This window comes from Falco cherrug, chromosome 12, assembly GCF_023634085.1.
Source record: "Falco cherrug isolate bFalChe1 chromosome 12, bFalChe1.pri, whole genome shotgun sequence".
Taxonomy (NCBI): Eukaryota; Metazoa; Chordata; class Aves; order Falconiformes; family Falconidae; genus Falco; species Falco cherrug.
In genome coordinates, this window is record NC_073708.1 from 14192326 (window position 1) to 14212845 (window position 20520).

At 35.7% G+C, this 20520-nt stretch overlaps 1 protein-coding gene across 1 annotated transcript in view; it reads right to left on the minus strand.

Moving 5' to 3' along the window:
* The window catches only part of LOC129737194 (uncharacterized), a 49415-nt gene that overhangs the window by 5917 nt on the left and 22978 nt on the right, over positions 1-20520 (minus strand). Inside the window, exons 3-14 of the mRNA XM_055724960.1 lie at positions 11937-12079; positions 9687-9823; positions 9294-9385; positions 8211-8319; positions 7535-7561; positions 7152-7190; positions 6303-6347; positions 4875-4916; positions 3342-3383; positions 2397-2435; positions 1532-1567; positions 425-463 (exon numbers count right to left, since the gene is read on the minus strand). Coding sequence (XP_055580935.1) covers positions 425-463; positions 1532-1567; positions 2397-2435; positions 3342-3383; positions 4875-4916; positions 6303-6347; positions 7152-7190; positions 7535-7561; positions 8211-8319; positions 9294-9385; positions 9687-9823; positions 11937-12079 — 790 coding nt within the window. The remainder of the gene's footprint in view (positions 1-424; positions 464-1531; positions 1568-2396; positions 2436-3341; positions 3384-4874; positions 4917-6302; positions 6348-7151; positions 7191-7534; positions 7562-8210; positions 8320-9293; positions 9386-9686; positions 9824-11936; positions 12080-20520) is intronic.

A 20520-nucleotide genomic window follows, 5' to 3' on the forward strand; every position in this document is an offset into this window, starting at 1 on the left:
GTCATACAAACTCACTTAAACTACCTTAAGGCTAAGCTTATTTTTGACTGACTAGGAGTTCCATATAAGCAGTGTGGAAATGTAGTAGTTTAAAATGATAAAGGAAATTAATTTACAGAAGAAAATTGCGATAGAAACAGAAAATCAAAAGTATTCAGGAACATAAACACTGTGTGCATTGAGAGACCTGGAATCTGCACCTAATCCAAATATCTCTCCAAGTACTAACAGCAGTCTTAGAATCATGAGATTTGTAGTTATCTTACTACTGGCTTTGCCTGAAGATAATTATGCACCTAGGGTAAACCTTGCCCACCAAAGAGTTGTCTCTGTGTACCAGGAATCTTTCCGACAAATTAAGCATGCAGGTATTTGAAAGATTTTTAAGTCAAAATTCTGAGCATTATAGAGAAAAGCCACTTACCACAGGTGGAAAAGGGTTGCTGTTGGCAATGACCACTACCTATAGAGAAATCAGAGAAAGCAGTTTACTCATCATAGCGTTTATTTAAATAGTTAAATATGTTAGAAAAATTAATAATACAGAATTTTCTAAATTTAGAGACTGATAATAATGCTCTGAATAATAATTTCTATAAAATACCATTTTTATAGAAAATTTTAATGCACACTACCAAGCAAAGAAAAATATGTATGTATACATGGTTTACAAAAGAGTCTAAGTAGGTAAAAGACTTGCTTCTAGTCACACAATGACTCAGCTGTAAAGGCAGAAGCAGGATTTCATATATTGTACCATATCCACTGGCCTATATTGTGTGTCCTTTTTGATCTTCAACTTCCCAACCGAAACTGGAAGATCAATTTATTTTCTTTTTATTCAGTATCATGCCAAAAAGAGGCTTAATATTGAATTAATTCAAAAAAGTTAAGCCAAAGTCATGTGTCCCCCCGCTCCTTTTTTTTTTTTTTTTTATATGGAAACCAGTTTGTATTATCCAGTGGTGTAAAAAGCAAGAGAAGATTCGGTGCTATCAAAAGTAAGGAACTGCAGTATAAACCAGGGAGAAGTATGACATTTTAAAAACGAATGGGTACACTTGGTGTTTACTGAACACACCACAGTATTAGGCCCAAGTTTCCTGGGGACAGAACTGAGAGGAAGGGTCCACGTAAATATTGAATAAGTCAAATTCAACAGTAATACAAATACTATTGATTTCACTTTGAGTCATACTCACTCTCCAGCCCCATCTGAATAATAATGTCATCTATATCCCTAAAAATCTTAATCACAATCACTATCCTAACTTTTTTAAAACAAATCCCCATAAACATTTTTTTTTATTTTATATACAGTTAAGTCAACTATCAACAAAAGCCACCACAGCACAGCTAGCTAGTATAAGGCATCTAAGAACCAAACTGATTCAAATCATATGAATCAATCTGGGTTAAAAACTTTAGAAGTCTTAACCGGTAAAAGGAACTGTAGTACCACTGAAATAAAGAGTCATGCCAAGTTACGAGAAGAATTTTTTCCCCTTTGAACTGAAAAGAGAGTGCTTACCTTCTTACTGGAATCTGAACTGCCTGAAGGGACAGACTGTAAAGAATAAAGAATCTTTGGTTAAGTAAATGCATGCCAAATTAACTACAGCACTATTTTCCACAAGAACATTATAGCTAATAAATTCTCAAGAGTACCAAACAAAAGATTCTAAATAAAATTATTAGTGTAGTGGCAATTAATAAATGAACAACTGAAATCAACTGGTTTAATTTTTTTTTTCTACAAACTCTAATTATTTTTCTAGTTTTACACAGCACTGTATAAAAGCAGCAAATGTTTTCTCTAACATAAGATTGGAAATTGTTTATAAAGAACCTAATCTATTGGTTAAAAAAGTTAATCTCTTCTATCTTCATCAAAAAAGAAACCAACCCAAACTGCAGAACCCACCCCCTCAAAACTAAAAGCCTTATCATTGAAATATTTACTGCAATAAATGGGATGCACCAGAAGAATAGAAAGGTGTTAAATGAAGTTTAAAATAATGTGCAGCAGTTTTCCATTTCATCAACCCACATGTATAATTGCACAGGCAAAAGCCACAAAAATATTTTTAATTCTTAGTAATTATCCAAAAAAAGCACTGACTTTTGGAAAATCACAATAAAAGTAACGGGTGTTCATTTCCAGAATATAATTGAGTTTCTGTGCAAAGCAGAAGTAACAAAATTCTAACATCCACTAAACACTTGACTCATCTGTTGAAGTTATTTCCAAATATGATTATTACTTAACTATTTGAAGACAGTCTTCCTTCATCCCCTTCCATGATTTTTATTATTGTTTGGTAAAATTTGGGCATAACTGCTTAGTTTCTGAGTAGCTTAGGAAACTGAAAACTTGTTGGAAAGCACATAGTTACCTTGCCATAAATAAGGCCACTGCTGGATGAGGATGCACTCTGAAATAAAAACATAAATCAGGTATTTATTTATATAGTGATTTGTTAATTATATCTAGAAGTCATTGCTTTTTTCCCTGGAGGATGTATACTACAAATCAAACTGATTTCATCCATACTTAAATAAATGTAGGGCAATAGTAAAGTATACATACTGAACTTGCTTAAAAGTAAATGAAGTGAAAGTTTTCCAACTTTTTTTTTACTATAGTCATAAGATTAATGTTGCTCTATCACAAATACAGTTTACAGCTACATATTAAACAAAATTTAAATTATTTAATATTTAGAAATTAATAAAATTAATGATGTATTTAAAGTTAAGCATATGGTTAAGCAGTTTCTTGGCTAGGGTTTGAGATCCCAACAAACATTAGAGGGTATGTTGTCTTTCTGATAACATTTTTAAAATCATGAAAGCAAGTATAGAATGTAAGTATGTTAGATTTCAAAATGTATCTGTTTTCAGGTGAAAATTAAATAAATGAGATTGACAATAGAAATTTCTCTACTAACTAAAGGATTATTGGATTAATACACAAAGATAGTAAAGAAACCCAAATAATATTGTACAATATGCAACATCCAAAGTTAATTACTCCAACAGATAAAAAGCATTATACAGTAAGAATGCTGATATTTTAGTAGGCTAATAAATTAGGCGTTTATAATAGGTGATGAGTAGCCCCTATAACATAAATTATTATGCTTCAAGGAAGTGACAATGTAACACCTTTTAATTTGGGGGTTTAATCTGAGAATACCACCTTGGACTACTACCATTTTCCTTAATATATTTAGGAAGAATAATATAGCTCTGCAGAAGAGAACCAAATGCAGTTTGCACTAAGGAGATGAGCTAACACAGTAGTAGACAATCAGTAAATACATGTATAACCAGCTTACATCTTTACAGGCGTTTTGGCTATATGCATCAGCAGCACCTCCCTAAGAAGAAAATGAAACCAGTTATTTCTCTTCTATAATTGCTTAAGAAGAAAAGGTACACTTTAGTCACCCTCAATTCTGACCAATCCTTATGTAGGGTATGTAAAGAATAGATGACAAGGAGAGTATTGTTCTCTCCACTATTAATGCATGAACACCCATGTGTGAATGTAAGAGCCAGGCACATTAGCCCTTTGAATATTAGTGATTATCTAGTGGCACTCATGAAACATCCTAAACCAGGCACTGTCACTACATTATTTTAATAGAAATAAATTATAAAGATTTAATACAATGCTTGTTACTCAAACGTATTATGTATGTAACAAGTATGTACACATATATGTAAAAATCAGGAGACAGAAACTGGAAAGAAATAAAAAATTAACACCTTCTTGATTTACAGTCAATCAAATATAAAATAACAGCATCCAGCATAAATAGTAACAGGTCCCTTTTTAAAGTAAATCTCCCTTATTACTATTAATACAATCAATAGTCTCTCCCAAAACTGTAATTTTGTTGCTCTTTGCAAAAACCCAATAGACATTGTGACGAATTTTACATTTTACAAGTACTGAAGACATAAATATTTTACATGTTTGGAAACGTTGTTCCTCTTGGTGCTGACTCATTGCCATTTTTCTACTTTGAAGTGGCAACTGATAGAGCTTAGCAATAGAACTACATGACTAGCTTATTTTTTTTAATTGCTATACTGTGAAAACCAAACAAAACCCCTGTCATTGACACAGAAAGAGTAAACTTGACTGTTTCGTTTATCATTCATGGGTTTTTTCTCATTTTTTATACTAAGTAAGTGTTTAAGCATAATAACTTTGTGTTAAAAAATAAAAATCTTATCTTGTAAATGCTGAAAGGAAACCAAAATACTGATATATAATTGACATAAATCTGCAAGTATTTCAGTCCACACAATTAGTCACCATCTTGATAAAAATGCTTTAGCTATGTATTCAGCACCACATAAGAGCACTTTTGTATCTTTCACCTATTTCTGGATGACTGGCTTGGTGTGTCTAGGATTCATAATTTCACAAGTCTCCCTGCTGCATGAAAAGAATGAAAAACTGAAGTAGCCTTAGTTATTGTAGACATCTGTGTGATTACTTCTGGGGGAGGAACAACTTAGAACATGTAGACCAATTTGTGCCAGTCTTGTTCTGGGTAGAAGGGGAGAATAGGCAACCTGTATAATGAGTGTAATGCTGGTGCAACAGATAACCCCTTCCGGTCCTTTTTTCATTATTCTATTATCTACATGTTTCTATTTAATTTTTAAACATCTCTGTTTGCCAGCTACTTCAGATCATTGAATAAACTGTAATATTAATCTAGCTTTCTCTTCTTTATTTTCTATTTGTAACGGACACTCCCCATGTGAACATGTACATAAATAATGCAATTGAAGGCTAGGAGTTACTATAATTATGTAGGGGACAAACAAATAAATGTAAGAAAAGTACTTACAGGGCCACATCCATTCCTGCTTATTGTATAAACTACTCCACTCTGAAATTAAAACAGAAGTCAAATATTTCCATGTAAAATAAAAAAAAGGTGGGGGGTGGCGTGGGAGTGGGGTGTGTAGGAAAAAAAAAGCCCTGCTGTTTATGGCATGAAAAGCTGTGCAACTGACAGCATGTATGTGCAAATATGGAATAAGCAAGAACAGAGTTTACCAGTTCACTGGCAACTGGCTGTAACAATTCCAATTTAGTATGAGACATTAGTCATCATCTGGATTTCATATAACTTTGTCATTGGTCATGTGACCTTTCAAAATCCACAAATTGTTTTACCAAATGGTCTGTATATTAGAAAAAACCCAATAACTTCAGGTAGTTACGTGACAAGATAATCAACTCAAGTCTTCAAAAAGAGTATGTATTGCATATGAAAGAAATACAATGAAGAAAATCAGTATTTAGTATATATATCAAAATAATTGCTATGTCTCAGGATCTGGTAATTCCACTTACAAGCAGTGAAAATTGAACAAATGGAATATTACCAGATAATTCACTAACAAACACAATCATTAGTAAAGTAGTAAAGAAATATAGCCTTGAGAAGCTCTATTCAAGAAACTGGAGACATACCAGAAAGCATCTGACAGTTCAAGTGCAAACAGGTGTATTACAGTGATGGAGATAATAGAGTAAAACTTAAGCATGTATTTCTGTGATTAAAGGAGTGAAAGTGATCAATGAGAATACAGACATACATACCACAGAAGTTTTAAAAAGCTAACTAGGCAGTGAAATCCCCAAATTTTTGAACTGCAAATATAATCGGGTGTTAAAAGTGATACAGACGTTATACTGGCACTTTAATATATGCATGAATATCTGGTGAAGTTTGAAGAAATTTTGCAAATTTTAATGGAGAAGACAGTGACATACAAGTATAGTTAGCCCTTTTTTCTTGATTATAAAAAAAGAAAAATAGTCTAATGAATTAATAACTACAGCTTCATTCTCATGCCAGTTGTCTCAAACTATAAAACCAATGGTTTGTGACTGTATTTGCATGCACATCTGAACACATAGGTAGGAATCCTCTAGGAAGATGGAAGGAATTTTATTGTTTTTCCTCAAAAGGGTCAAGTTACTGCTTGACAAAAATGCTTAATGCATGAAATCAGAGGTGGTGAAGCATCTTGGAGGTAAGAATACTGAGCAAGCTACTGAGTTCAACAGAGTGTAGGTAGTTGAACCTAGTCCAGGTACTGAACATACAGTTTACTGGATGAAAAACCCTGGCATTCTGTGTTAACTAGCAAAGATGATATTTCAGTACTGTATTAAATCACCTCAGTACCCTGTAGCTACAGAATTTTAGTTGTTCAAGGTTACTAGAGGGAAAAGTGCAAATGTTGGAAGCTGGAACTCTTACCTGACTGCCCGAATAGCTGTTCTGAGAGGAACCAGAAGGTCCAACCTGTAAAGAAAGAAAAATGCTATTTATTATTTTGCAGAAAAATTATTTTTATATAAGTGATTTTTAGGAAAGAATTATCTACTTGGTGGGACAAGGAAGAACACGCGAAGTAGTTTTCTGTGACTTCATTCTACCAACTGATATTATGAAAATTATTTCAGAGATGTTTAAAGCCAAATAATCAAAACTATACTAAAGCAGCTGGTATAAATTAACATAATTCTGCTGCTTGCACCCTTTTTTATCTGGCCTTATACACTTGATGTCCATCATTGAGGAAGAGACTTCACTGTCAAGATCATTAAAAAGTATATAAAAACTTTTTACTGATATGACTGTGTAATCACTTGACATTATAAATGTAGGGCATATTTTCTGGGAAAAAAGAGAAGAAAGAGAGGCTTCTTCACTGAGCTGTAGGTGATAGTTTTCAGAAAAAAATAATAAAGTTAAATCTTATATCTAGATCATAATTTGCAAAAAGCAAGGTTTCAGATTTGTTGAAGTAAGTGATCTTGAAAAGTAAGCCAGCACTATGACTAAAAAGGGAAGACTGAAAAAAGAAAACTTTGGTTAGAAATTACTGCAGATTAGCGAGGGACAACCTGCAGGAGGAAATGGTAACAAGGCTGACAACCATTTAGAGAGTTTGGGATTTTAATCAATCAAAGTAAATTGTCAAAAAAAGAAAAATAAACTGAGTGACAAGAGGGATAAAGGTGTTACTAGAAGCAGCTATTGACTAGGTCTTGAGGTCTTGGCCAATTAGCACTATGGCAATGTCTTTGGAGAAAGAATACTTACCATGATGCATCGGCCTTGTGTTGTGTAAGTCCCTCCACGCTGCAAGAAAGTACAGGTTCCAGTTACTGTTTATTGACTGGTGTATAAATACCAGACTATTTTAAACAGGAAGTCGACTGAATTCACATTCATGGTCTGAGTGAGGAAGTGTTTCCTTGCTTACGGTACCTTACACATTGAGAACTGATGTTCACTAATTAAAAATAAAACACCTTCAAAACCGCATGCAAAATTGGCAGCATAAATGAGCTCTTGCTAGGAAAGTTTCTTGAATGGTACCACATAATCTTCATGCTAAACCATGAAACAAGTGGACCAGTAGTATAGGAATTCTAAATCTGAGGTAACCAAAATTTGGGAAATTGAAGAAAAATTGCTCTTACCTTGTTACATTCTAGTTCTATCATAAGCTGTGGAAAAAAAAAAAAAAAAAAAAAAAGAGGAAACATTTGCAAATTATTTACTGGAAAAAAACCACCCTGATTTATTATAGGAAACAGGAAATACCTCTAGTAAAGCAAGGGATAGAAGACAGGTATTCACTCTTGGTTAGATCACAAGGTAACGTAAATCAGTGTTGCTACAGTCAAGAACCAATATGGTAGATTTGAACATACTTTCTTTAATTTAGCTGCCTATCATATTTCAGATGTTTCATATAAGCATAATTCTTGACCAAAAAATAAACAAACGCATTTCTAAGAATATGCTACACAGCTATAGTTCCCAGGGACTGGGGCAGCAGTTAAGAATAGCACAGTTACACGAGAATTACAGTAAAGTTCTTATGACCAGTTTTATTTGTCTTTATGATATGGATTCTTTTGATAACTAATTATTAGTTTCCTTATTTCTGTGGGGGAGAAATAATATTTATTTTATTTTTTCATCGATTTAGAAAGAGGACTAGATACTTAAATTAAAAGCTTTGAAAATATCTAATGATTTTGGCCACCTTAGTTAATGAATACATGACAACAAATGTATGTCTTGTATCAAGTCAAAGATATTTTAATTTATTGTATTAATTTCTAGTATGCCAATACACTCAAAACATACCTTCCTTTTACTTTTTCCTGTCCCATTGACTGATGGAGAATGTGTAGGTGTGAGAGTTTTGCTTTGAATTCCAACCCAAAATTTCTCCAAATCTTGAACAACAGTTGCACTGGAAAGAAAATAAAATAATTATTATTTTTCTATCAAAATATTTCAGTATAAAATACTAATAAACTCTCCTTCCCCCCTACTCCCAGCCAAGAAAATCCACTCTGTTTTGGTTTTAAGGGTATACAGTACAAGTTTGAAAAGAACATCATCATTTCACAGAACACTTTTCCAGTTACTGTATTGTCATCCAACATCAATTTGAAGATAAATAAAATAGGTGCTGAGGAGGGGCAGAAAAGGAATGGACTCTATGAAGGAGCACTGACTGCAGTGGAGAGTATCAGCTCAAATGTCCATAAAAATTGTCACACCTCTTTCCTGCTTCAAAAAATCTGTATCTATGGTTGTGAACTGATTTTCATAGCATTAATGAGTGGAAGTGATTGTGGTTTTAATTTGTGTTCTTTCGCCCCTTTCTGTATTCCTCAAGATTTAATGAAACAAGGCCAAATGCCCCTATTGTAAATCTACACTTCAAACAATATCAAGCTATCAAATATTTAGATGCTTTCCAATTACATCAAACATGCATATTGTTAGAGCAGATGCTATTTTTACAAGCTTCAGATCTGCAAGAAAAGTCACCTTAAGCATAGGATAAAATGAAAAAAGTTGAAATTGAATAGCATTGGAACTTCACTTATTCAGGGAACTAGTTAAATTCATATTGTTGCTCTTATAATTAAAGTGATCAAAGTGTAAAAACTGTTTACTCAAAGATCCATTAATAACACTGTGCTTAATGAAATTATTTACATATATTAACATCTGTGGGACAGTGTTTACCTTTTATAATTATACCTTGAAATGGAAATCATGTTACTTAATGACACAGTGGAAAGTTACGACAAACTATGAAAAAAACTATGATTATGGCAAGTCAAGAACATCAGAAATAGCAACACAAATGCATTTCAAAATAATCCATAGAAATCAAATTTCAAGGCAAAAAGAAGTTAAACAATTATTTACATAAATTGAAGATCTTTAACATCATGTGGAGCAATCCATGTTGTTGTAACTTTCTGTTTCACATCTGAATTTGCTTGACTTACTGCTGAATTCTGCAATTAAAGAGAAATACATATAATTATATAAGATGCAAAAGTGACTTTTACCTTTATTATGAGGAACTGTCTCTACTACAACAGGTAACACTGATGTCCTCCTAAAAAGTGCCAGGTAGCTTCTACATTAGATTCATATCACATATAGAAGATATATGTATTTCTTGAGAAAGTCTAAATTTTTAAACTCTACTGATGGAACAACTTTGCCATATAAAAAATGCTCACTACTTCTATGAAGTCCGATAAAAGTATTTAAAAGGAAACCAAGCTTAAGCAAGTAAGACTGAACACATACCGTCATGTTATGACATTCCAAGGCTTTAGTGTTTGGATCTGTAATTTTAAAAGTACCAACAGGAACATCTCCATCTATTTCTCGAGCTTGTAGATTAAATCCTTTAAAACCAACACCCTGAAGTGCTTCTAGAGTCACTGTGAAAACAGACATTTTGAGAAATTTAAGTTTCATACACAATGAAAACCTCTTAGAAGTCTAACAACTAATTTCCCTCGCCCCAAAGCACAAGCCTACATGTACAGGAATTACTTAAAACCTTGTACAATTTTTAAAAATGTTGTGGTTATTACAGCTTTTATTAATTTTCAGGGGAATGGTAATAATGGAAAAGGAAGAAATTTGGAGAGGCATTTCTATGTAAAGAAACATAAAGATATGATTTACTGACAATTTTAAAAGTAATAATCCTTTATCAAATGACTACAACTTTCTTAATCTTATTTGCTTCCCATGCACGCTAAGAACATTGGCCAATGGCCCTGCTGACCAAAAGGTTATTTACTTTCTGTCTAATCAGCCCTACAAAATCAAAATAGCTAGGGGTGAGAGAGAACTGCATTTCTTTCTACCTCTGTTTCAAAAGAAAAGATTAACTTTTGCCTAAGGCTACATTGCAGAACCTTTTGTGTGTGTGTGTGTGTATGTTACAACTGGAAAAAGATAAACTAGACAGTTTGGCTCTCATGTTCTATATTAAATGCAAAAAATTGATAGTTATGAACTACCCAATTTTATGCAAATTTTGTTACTGAAGGAGCTCACAAAAATATGGCAGAGAGCAGTTTCATGTTTTGTGTATCCAAATTAAAGTTAAATTTCAAGGGGCACAATCAAATTTGTTATGATCTATCACAAACTTGCTCTGCTAATGCCAATATTGGGCACCTTCACAAATAACATCAGAACAATGGTTTACGCCCAAAGATATGTGTAGTCATTAAAAATAAGGACCGATAAACTCAGAATGACACAGAAGTCAAGGCAAGGACCAATTAGACTTTGATAATTTGGTGTTTCCAAACAGCTGCATAATTAGTCTTCCAATTTGTCATCAACTTGCAGTTCTAATTCACCGTTTTTTTATAGGTCTCACAGGAAGGATGACATCCAGCGTTTGAATGCAGTGTTAAATCAAGCACAGATGTGTTACAGCACACACTGTAAGTGCGCTGGCACATGCCATGCACTGCAACATACACAATGGAAGGGCAACTTAATGCAGCTCCCTGAGAACAGGTACCCGATGCTTACAATTTGAAGCAATAGAAAACGAGCGCCATCCATCATTTTGCTGGGATTACTGTTTTAAAAATATCTATCAGTAATCAAACAGCTCTCCCATCCTCAAAGGAGCTACCCACAGATGTTTTTCCAAGAATGGTAGGTGTAACAGGACTCTAACGCTTCTCCATTCTTCTCCCTACATATCACTCTCTGTGGAAGCACATCCATGCCACTAGGTTCAGGTAAAACAGAATCCCAGCTAGACAGTAGCTACTTAGTGAATAATGCTCCTTTTCAGCCACTGAGATCAACAAAGGACATGTGATTCGTTACAACCCGCTAATACTTCCTCGCTGCTTCTAGCAAATGGCTAGAAAAAGAAGCATTCACAAGCCACTTAAAGTGTGACAACACCATGAGATGGCATCGCAGTGTAGAGAAACAAGGCTGTCAAGGTGTTCCATCCAGCAAGCAATTTGGATTAGGAAAACAAAAGGGTGGTTTAAACCACCATAGCTCCACCTCCTGCAATCTGATAAAATCTGGGATGCAGCTCTTAGAAGGATGACTCAAAATGTCTCACTCTTGAGCTGTCTTATACTTCATCCTGAATTTTTATTTTCCTTTAAGTTGATGGCATGTGAATGTCTAATGACTAGGATCCCTTTGTATTGCAGAGGCCTGGTACAACAGCAAACACTCAAATACAAAGTTAAAAAGCAACTAGTTATTAGTCCAGTTTAGCCAGCTGTCCCATTTCATTTTAATTTTGTCAAAGACTGTAACATAAAATTAAGATCTATTTATTAGATAAGGAAAATAAAAAAAATATATTTTCAGTTACACAATATACACATATTAACATTTTAAAACAGATTAATATCTCAGGTATAGATGAAAGAGATTGAAATTGAAATTAAAAAATAAATTCAACTAGACTGAGACACAAATGGGGGAATTTTGGTGAAAACTGATAATTCTGGGAGACACAGATAAAGGTTTTATGTCATTCAGATTATTTACCTTTGATTTCGTTTCCTGGCTCAAAGTTATCAAAAGATACAGCAATAATATATGGTGGTGCAGATGACTGTGGTTCGGCTTCATAGTTTGGTAACAGAGAATCACAATCAATTGAGGTGTTTGTCTGTGGAAAACCAAGGATTCTGGGCAAAAATATCCCACAGAACAAAAAAACAAAGCAGGAGTGTCTCGTCATCTGTGGAACAAAAAGACAATATAGTTTATAGCAATTTCTTTTTAATAGTTATCATGTTTGACAAGTATTTGCTTTTCTCCAAGGCAGGAAACAGAATAAGCCTAGAAAGCTGGGCTTTCATCGCATTCATCTGTTTTAAAGAAAATAAATTGAAATAAGATACCTAGATACGCTGACAGAATAGTGCAATAAATGACACAAATATTTCCATTTTAAAATATTGAATTATTAATGGAAGTTTAAATTCTCTGGTTACATGACAGCGATCCATTAACAGCCTTTTCTGCTGCATTATGGCTTTGGACTAGAAAAGGCTTGAAACAAGCTTCCTCATTATTGAGCTGACAGATTTAGCTCAGCTCCTTCATTATACAAGAACTAAGACACAATCCTTAGTCTCTCAAACTGCTTTTTGTAGACATAACCACGGTAACCATGCTCTCTTTTGCCTGCTTGCCTACTCCCACTTCCAAGAGACAGCCAAGAAATCTCTTGTTAAATGCACTAGAGAACTCTGACAAGTTTTTCAAAATACTTGTTTCCTGAAGGACTTAAAAGACTTCCACAAAGTCCTTTGGAACTTCTAAATGTAAAATATACTTAATAAAAATACTAAGCTGTTAGTACATGCTTCCTATGGGTTAAGAATAAATTATACCCAGTACCGAAATTCATAAAAATAACTAACAGGCAGGACTGAAGTCCAGTCTTTAAGGACTGTCAGTGGAAAGTGTATTTTCTTTGAAATTTACTTGTAGTACTGACACCGGCAGCAAACTGTTTACAAGAAAGAACGGAAACATTTCCCAGTAGTAATCTCAGGTGTTTAATACCAGATTTTGTCCCATGTTCGAAGTCTAAGCATTTAACCATGACACCACATAATTTGTGGTCATTATATCTTAAGAATATCTCACTGTTTCAGTTACAAAAATGCTGATACAACTGTTAAATCACAAGAAGTATTTAATAATGCTGTTTTGCATGTTGTTTGCTACAGGATTACCTTATGGGATATGGAGGTATTCACTTGAGATTTTTTAAAGCATTTCAAACACAACGTGGGAGATATGTTCAATTTGTATCATCTACCTGTGCAGCTTAATTTGTGCATGAATGCTTAAGACCATTTGGGTTTGTATATGCTAAGGCAGTAAGTAGCAGAAGCATCTGCAAGCAGGGGAGCGAAACTTCAGAACGCAATTCCAAACACCCATGCACTTAACTCTGAACTTAAACGACTTTTTAAAAAGCCACTGAGTCAACAGATAATAAAGCAGGTCACTGAAGTGTTGAAAGATTTCCTATAGGAAGATGATGAAGCTTTGCACGGTGTCACAACCAGTAAGTGCAGCAACCAGGAAAGCTATATATGCACATTACTATGTCTTTAGAGCAGATGAAGACTATCCCTCCCAAAAGTCTCATGAAAATGTCACTTAAATGGGATCCTGGTAAGCATTATGTTTTGGTATCAGGATGCTGGGTGCGGTTATCCAATCTCTTGTGACAATTTTGACGTGGCCCACCTCTAATTAAATTTTAAGTACAGCATGTAGGTGCTATTATATTAACAGATGTGGTAAACAGTGATTTAATAAGAACTGGTGTATGTGTTGTTGAAATCTTTGTCTGACTCATGGAGAGATGGAAAAAAAATCTGTTTCTAATTACATGTTCTGTTTCAAAGCAGAGTCCTTAGCACTAGTTCAGCTAGGATTGGAAAATTGTCTGGAGCTGCACTCTGCTACAAAAGAAAACCAGTCTGAAACATCCTTTCCTCTTATTCTAGCTAGGAGAGAGCCAGAAACACAACCACAACAAGTTGAAACGTGGTTGAGATGCCTTCTCTTTGCATCAGCTCTCCAATTTAATGCTTCCAGAGATATCCTAAGAGTCTCATCATCCCACTCTTTTAACTTCATTTTAGATGAGGAACAGAGATATTGGCATATTTACAAAATTCCAAGTCCAGACCTGAGACAAAAGCAGAAAATAATTTCCATGGTCCTTGAGCTCCAATACATACTCAACGCAATCAGGTGATCTTGCATCACAAATTTACCTTTTGTCCATGAAAAATGTCAAGAAAGTAAAAATTTATAAAATAGGAGCATAGGCAATTCTGGCAAATAAATATTACTTTCAAGCTTCTAATTGGATATAATTATAAAAAATTAACTGTATCTCAGTTCCTTCATCTGATAGATAATTTCTAATTCTTTCTTTTTATCACAGATGCAATCCCTTTTCCTTGTGAGCCTATGTGACCCTCATTTTTGCAGTACCTGAGCTGCTACGTTAAGAATCATCTTCCACATTTAGTCTAATACAACTTCAGGCCAACAATTAAATCCCTGAGTGCTAGTTAGTTAGCTACTGCATTCAAAGTCTAGTGGACTCAAGAAGAGACACTTTGGCGGTTTGCTTCTCCAGAGCCTTGGGCAAACTTCTGAACAGAGACAAAAGTTGTTTTAAAAGCCTTTAAATATAGAGCATTTACTTAATATGATAAATACCCCTCCGTAATTTGAAAAAAACAGTCCTGGCAGGTCCATCCTGCCAACAGTTTAAGACTCAGTTCTGAATACCCCTTTCTAATCCCATCCTTTATGAGTATTTTCCTCCTTTCTCTTCTCCTCCTAGATGCTCTTGATGAGCCACAGACTTACTCTTTAGCTTTTGAGAATAGATACCACCAGCTAGCGTGCACCCTGTCCACCGCATTCCCAACAACACACCTTATCAACAGAACGCTGATGTGTGGGCATCCTCTGGTCCCTCTATGGTCAGTGTGGAAGAGCTGGAGCCAGGAGCGCGGGTGCCCCAGCCAGATGAGAGAGAGGAGGCGGGAGGCTCAGCCAATCGGCAGCGGGGCGGGGAGCCGGCACAGCCAATCGGCGCCAGCCGTGCCTCTGCCGTGGAAATTAGGCCAGGGCAGGTGGGAGTCCCCTGCCCAGGTGGGGCGATGCCAGCACACGCTCCTCAGGGGTGAGTCATGCCCCCTCTGACCTCTAACTAGGCATCTGGGGTAGGCAAGGCTTCTGAAGGCTGATAGCCTAAACTAGGATGCTAACTACACAAAAGCCTTAGTAATATGCCATGAGCAGTTCTGGTAAAATATTCTCTGCTGGTCTGTGTAAGCTGACCTCAGAGTACTCTGCTGCTAGTTCTTCACTTCTTTCTTACAGTTGGAAAGGACATGGAAAATTCCAATCATCGTAACACCACTGAGCATTTTCTCAGAGCAAAGAGCTGATGAGCGTCTTTTATCTCATGTACCTTGTGAGAAGGATATGAAGTTACTGCATCTGACCTGCATTAAAAAGTAAACATTTTTTTTCCTCTTCAGAAGCATTTTCACAAGGTGTCTGCTGAAGACTGGGAGAAGACCAAAAGCTGGATAACAGGTGGAATAGAATAGAATATTTTCAGTTGGAAGTGATCTACGATCATCTGTCTAGTCCAACTGCCTGACCACTTCAGGGCTGACCAAAAATTAAAGCATGTTATCAAGGGCACTGTCCGAATGTCTCTTAGACACTGACAGGCTTGGGGCACTAAACCCCTCTCTAGGAAATTTGTTCCTATGTTTGACCACCCTCTCGATAAAGAAATGTTTCCTAACGTAACATCTCCTAATGTCAAATCTAAACCTCTGGTGTTGATCTGAACCATCCCCACGTCCCAGTGAGAAGAGATCAGCACCTCCCTTTCCACTTCCCCTCCTCAGGAAGCTGTAGAAGCAATGAGGTTGCCCCTCAGCCTCCTTCTTTCAAAACCAGAGAAACCCAGACTCATTAGCTGCGCCTCATGGGACATTCCTCCCAGCCCTTTCACCTGCTCTGTTGCCCTTCTCTGGTGCGCATTCAAGGACCTTAACAATATGACAGACATCTCTATTTAACCAGGCAATTCCAGAAAATCCACAAACCAAAGACTCTTCACAAGAAACTTCAACTTCTTGATGTCTGTGCATTTTAAATGAACTTAAAATTCAAAATGCTGTATTTTAAGAACATTATCTATTTTAAAGATTTTTAGTATTTAACTAACTGTATTCTCTTTCAGTTAATTACCTTTAATTAACAAGTCCATTTTTTTTATATTCTTCCATTGTGAAAGACATTACTTCCTATCTGCTACTATCCATCAGGGAAGAGATCACAATCTTCCTTCTCTTGCTGTACCACCAAACTTATCATTGATACCAATGTTATAAATAGCAATGAAAATGCACGCTACACACCACAAATGCAACAGCGTGCTGGCAACACGGTCAAAGAAATGACACAGTAAAGGAATGTTAACTGATCACACTAGAAACACAAACAAAGAGATGGCATCTCAGAAATACATATATGCAAGACCTCCTTCACTACCAGCTAGGAGGTACTGAGAGGTAACCATAGGGGTCAGAACTATTACTCCAGGCTACTCTGAGCAGCAATGAGTACTCCATGAATACTTGGTTTGACAGGCAGATATGTAAACGTCAGGCAATGATTTGCTGTCATCTCAGTAATATTATGGTTATGAAGAAACATAGATAAACAATACGCTTATGTTGGTTGTAACACTAATAAAATACTATATTGAATAAGCTGGTGAAGACTCAGACCATTAGTTTACAATGTGAGAGTTGTAAACCTGCTGTCCCAGATCTTACACAACATATTGCTTGCGGTTTATTTCAAAGGAACAGTATTTCCACTGAATCAAGCACAGGACACTGATTCAGTATTAGTTTACCTGTACTCCATAACTTCCAGTTTAAAAAAGTCTTTTTCAGGGCTCCACACTTGCAAGGACACTTTTGAGATCATAAATTAAATACAAACTGAACTATTGGTAAATTCCTGACTCTGGTGAAACCATGATTACAAAGTTTGCTATGTACTGAAACTACTGTGCAAGTGCAGATCAGCCCCACACAGTATGCACATGGACTTCCCTGGTGCTTGGAACACCTTCAGTCTTAGCCATGGTTTGGGGGTTTTTGGGTCTCTGATTGTATGGCAGCCCACAAAGAGAGAGTTAGCTGGCCTTTCTTTAAAATAATCACATCAGTCTTGTGCCACCAAGGGTGAGTCAATTCATTTTAAGAACAAGCCAGGGAACATGGGAGAGAGGCCAGAGCACTGAAAGGAAAGGGATCCCTACTGGGCAGTGGGGGAAGGTTTTAAAGGGTACATGGTGGACACAGGGGACGTCAGCTACTCATCTAAGCAAAAGAGTATCTTCTTGAATAAAGGACTGTAAACCCTGGCAGAGTTTTCTAGAAATATTTTGTTTTCACTAAAAGCTGTTTAAAGCAAATCAGACCAAGCAGCCTGTTTCCTTTTTCTTCACCAACGTTATGACTTTCAGCTGCCTTCATGACCCTCAACAGCCTTCAGCTTGGTCTCTGCAGCTTGTGAACCAAAGATTATTTTTGGTCTTGTGACTTAGATTGTAACTGGAAATGCTAGAAAGCATAACAACGCTTCAGCTAATGTCAACGTACACACACGAATAACAAGGTAAAAGATGTGAGGGTTATTTTTGTCACGGTCTGGTATCCTTACCCTTCCAGGATGCAGTAGTGATATACCGCTGAGTCTTGGTCTTCACAGGGGAATTGACAAACTATTTACTTAGATACCTCAGGTGTGCTGGGAGAATGATATGGTAAAACAGTAACCATTCCAAAATTATTTCAGAGAAAATGTGCTTAAGAAGTGGTCTTACAGATATGAAGAGGTGAGATTATAACCATATAAATCCTTTGTTGAGCACTCCAAACTGACTCTGTGAAACAATAAAAATGAATGGGAAGGCAGAGAACAAACACTATTTTCTAAAATTCTGACAAAGAAAACAATTATTACTGAATATCCTTGCCTGCTCTGAAGTGCCAGCTGCCTTCCCCAGCAATCCTAGTCCTTTTCTTTGTTTCCTCCTTGTTCAAAGAGGGAAGGCCAAAAAAAACTCCTATAAATGTTAAAAATAAAATTTGATTTTCTGACACCAACTTTGACAATTACAAGAAATTTCTGTAATATCCTGCACTTCATCTCCAAATGAAAGTGGTTTGCTGAGTGTACAGTATCAGTGCTAATAAGAGGTTGTTTGTACTGCTGCAATCCTACAGCATACTTTTTGTAACTTGAAAGTGCTATTTTGAAACACATTCTAGCCTAAACTGAGTGTTGAGGATTCTTAATAGGCTCTGTAAATTGTATCATAATGACTTTATGAGGAGATACCAGTTATTTACTTTTCCACCAAACCCAGTATTTCTTCTGCCTTACACTAGTGTCTATATTTATATCCTATTTCCAAGGCCTTGATGTATTGCCCCATTTTTTATTTATAAGGGAACATTATACTTGCTATGTTCAATAATTATATTCTCTTCTTAAAAATACAGCATATAATACAGTAGCATTACTGCTCAGAATAGCTCTAGTTATAACTAAGTATAATGTTGTTGTTCAAAAAAGGATAGTACATTAAAATAGTACATTGTAAGAGCCAACTAAAATTTACATAGTACATTTTGCACTCTTAAGGAAATTAGAACATTAGATGTACTCTTGATAAGTGTGTAACTATTTGATAATTCAGCAAACCAGTAATTTATACATTTTTCCAGAAAAAAGATATATGAAAATTATCCCTTCTGTCATATTAAAAATTTTCAACTCCTTATTGTCTTTAATATCTTGTCTTTGTTCATGTTAGCGCTTTTCTTGTCTGATTTAAACCTTGCCAGCATTAGTTTAAGTCTGGTCCTCTATAAATAACAATAATGGTCCACACCCCGAAAGTCCTAGTTAGATGATGTCACTGGAAGCCTTGCATGAGAATTAATGAACAAAACAAGAAAGGTTTGACTAGACTACAAAAGAATATAAAGGGAGTGATCAAATGAATTACTTCTACTGAACTTTTTTTTGCCACAGTAGAGATGAGGGTGAAAAAGGCTGTGCATAGCTTATCGATGCCACACACTTATGTGCTGCTCAGAAGAAACACCTGACATGAACAGCACATGCGACAGCAATGACATATGAACATTGAGTAATCTTATCTCATGCATTGTGCAAGCTAACAAATAGTATTGTCCCCATGTGCTTTTAAGGTGAGTGCTTGGGTGTGGCTGCAGACATATGCAATACTTCATATAAGCCACGATTCTCTAGTGATTTACCAGACTCTATATTTGGATTTAAGTAAATGTAAACATCTGTTCATGGAACGGATGACAGTACAGAAGAGGGATACCACGACCAAGATATGCAGCCCAACAGAAAATGGGAGCCTTAATACTAACAATCAAAATTCATTGCTTTCACAGTCACAGAGAAGCTAAATGGTCTCTTACACATGCCTGAAAAATTCTCCCTGTATGTAATTTGTACCTATGGATCCAGAAAACTTCAAACACAGTTGAAATGTGTTTGTAAGCCCCTGTGGCCTAGAGGATGAATCTGTATAGTGGAGTTAATGCAATGCATATATATGTATGGCCCACTCATGAGTGAGCAGCTAGGGTTCAGTAATGTAAGTTTAGCTTTAGAGCTTTATCAACCCAACAGTACTGAGTCAAAAATACCATAGCTACATAACACAAAACACTCATTGGTATAAACTCACTTTGCTGATGCACTCTCCTTCGCTCAAAGATTTTCACTGTTTAGCTAATTGAGTTTTGGCTAATTTGAGAGAAACATCGCTGCATGTCCATAAGTGATACTCGTGAAATCTGCACTAGCATGTGATCAGACAATGCACAGATCTGATATTAATAAGCATACAGCTGCAGCTTATAAGAGTTTCTTTCAATCTCCTAGACTAGGAGGGAGATGCTTACACTAGGACATTCCTTTGGACTTCAAAATGAACTTAAACACTTGGGATCCACTTCTTTGAAACTGTAACAAGGAAATCTATTACTTATCTTTAAGTCAATCTATACAGGATGTTCCTAGGTAAGAGAATGTGAATGTAGTTTTGGGGTGTGTGTCTCAGGTTTCATCATTTACAGAAGCCAAAAAGCAGCCATCACTGAAAAAGGCAATTTTTTTTTTGATAGGCAGGGAGGTTGTCTAATTTTGCCTAACAACATGTGCACAACTACTTGAATACAAGAGCATAAAGGAAGCAAAAGGAAGAGGGAAGGTATGATGGGCTCATGTGGTTTCTGATAATACCAGATAGCCAGTTAACATATTTTCCAGGACACGATCAACAAGGTATATGATATTGTACAGGTTTCCAGCAATAAATGATGACACTTCCACTGCATCTTTTCTATTTGTCTCTGAACACACCTTGCAAACAATAATGAAGCAATCCCCACAGCTCCTTGTGAAGCAGGGAAGTATTATTGTTTGTACCTAA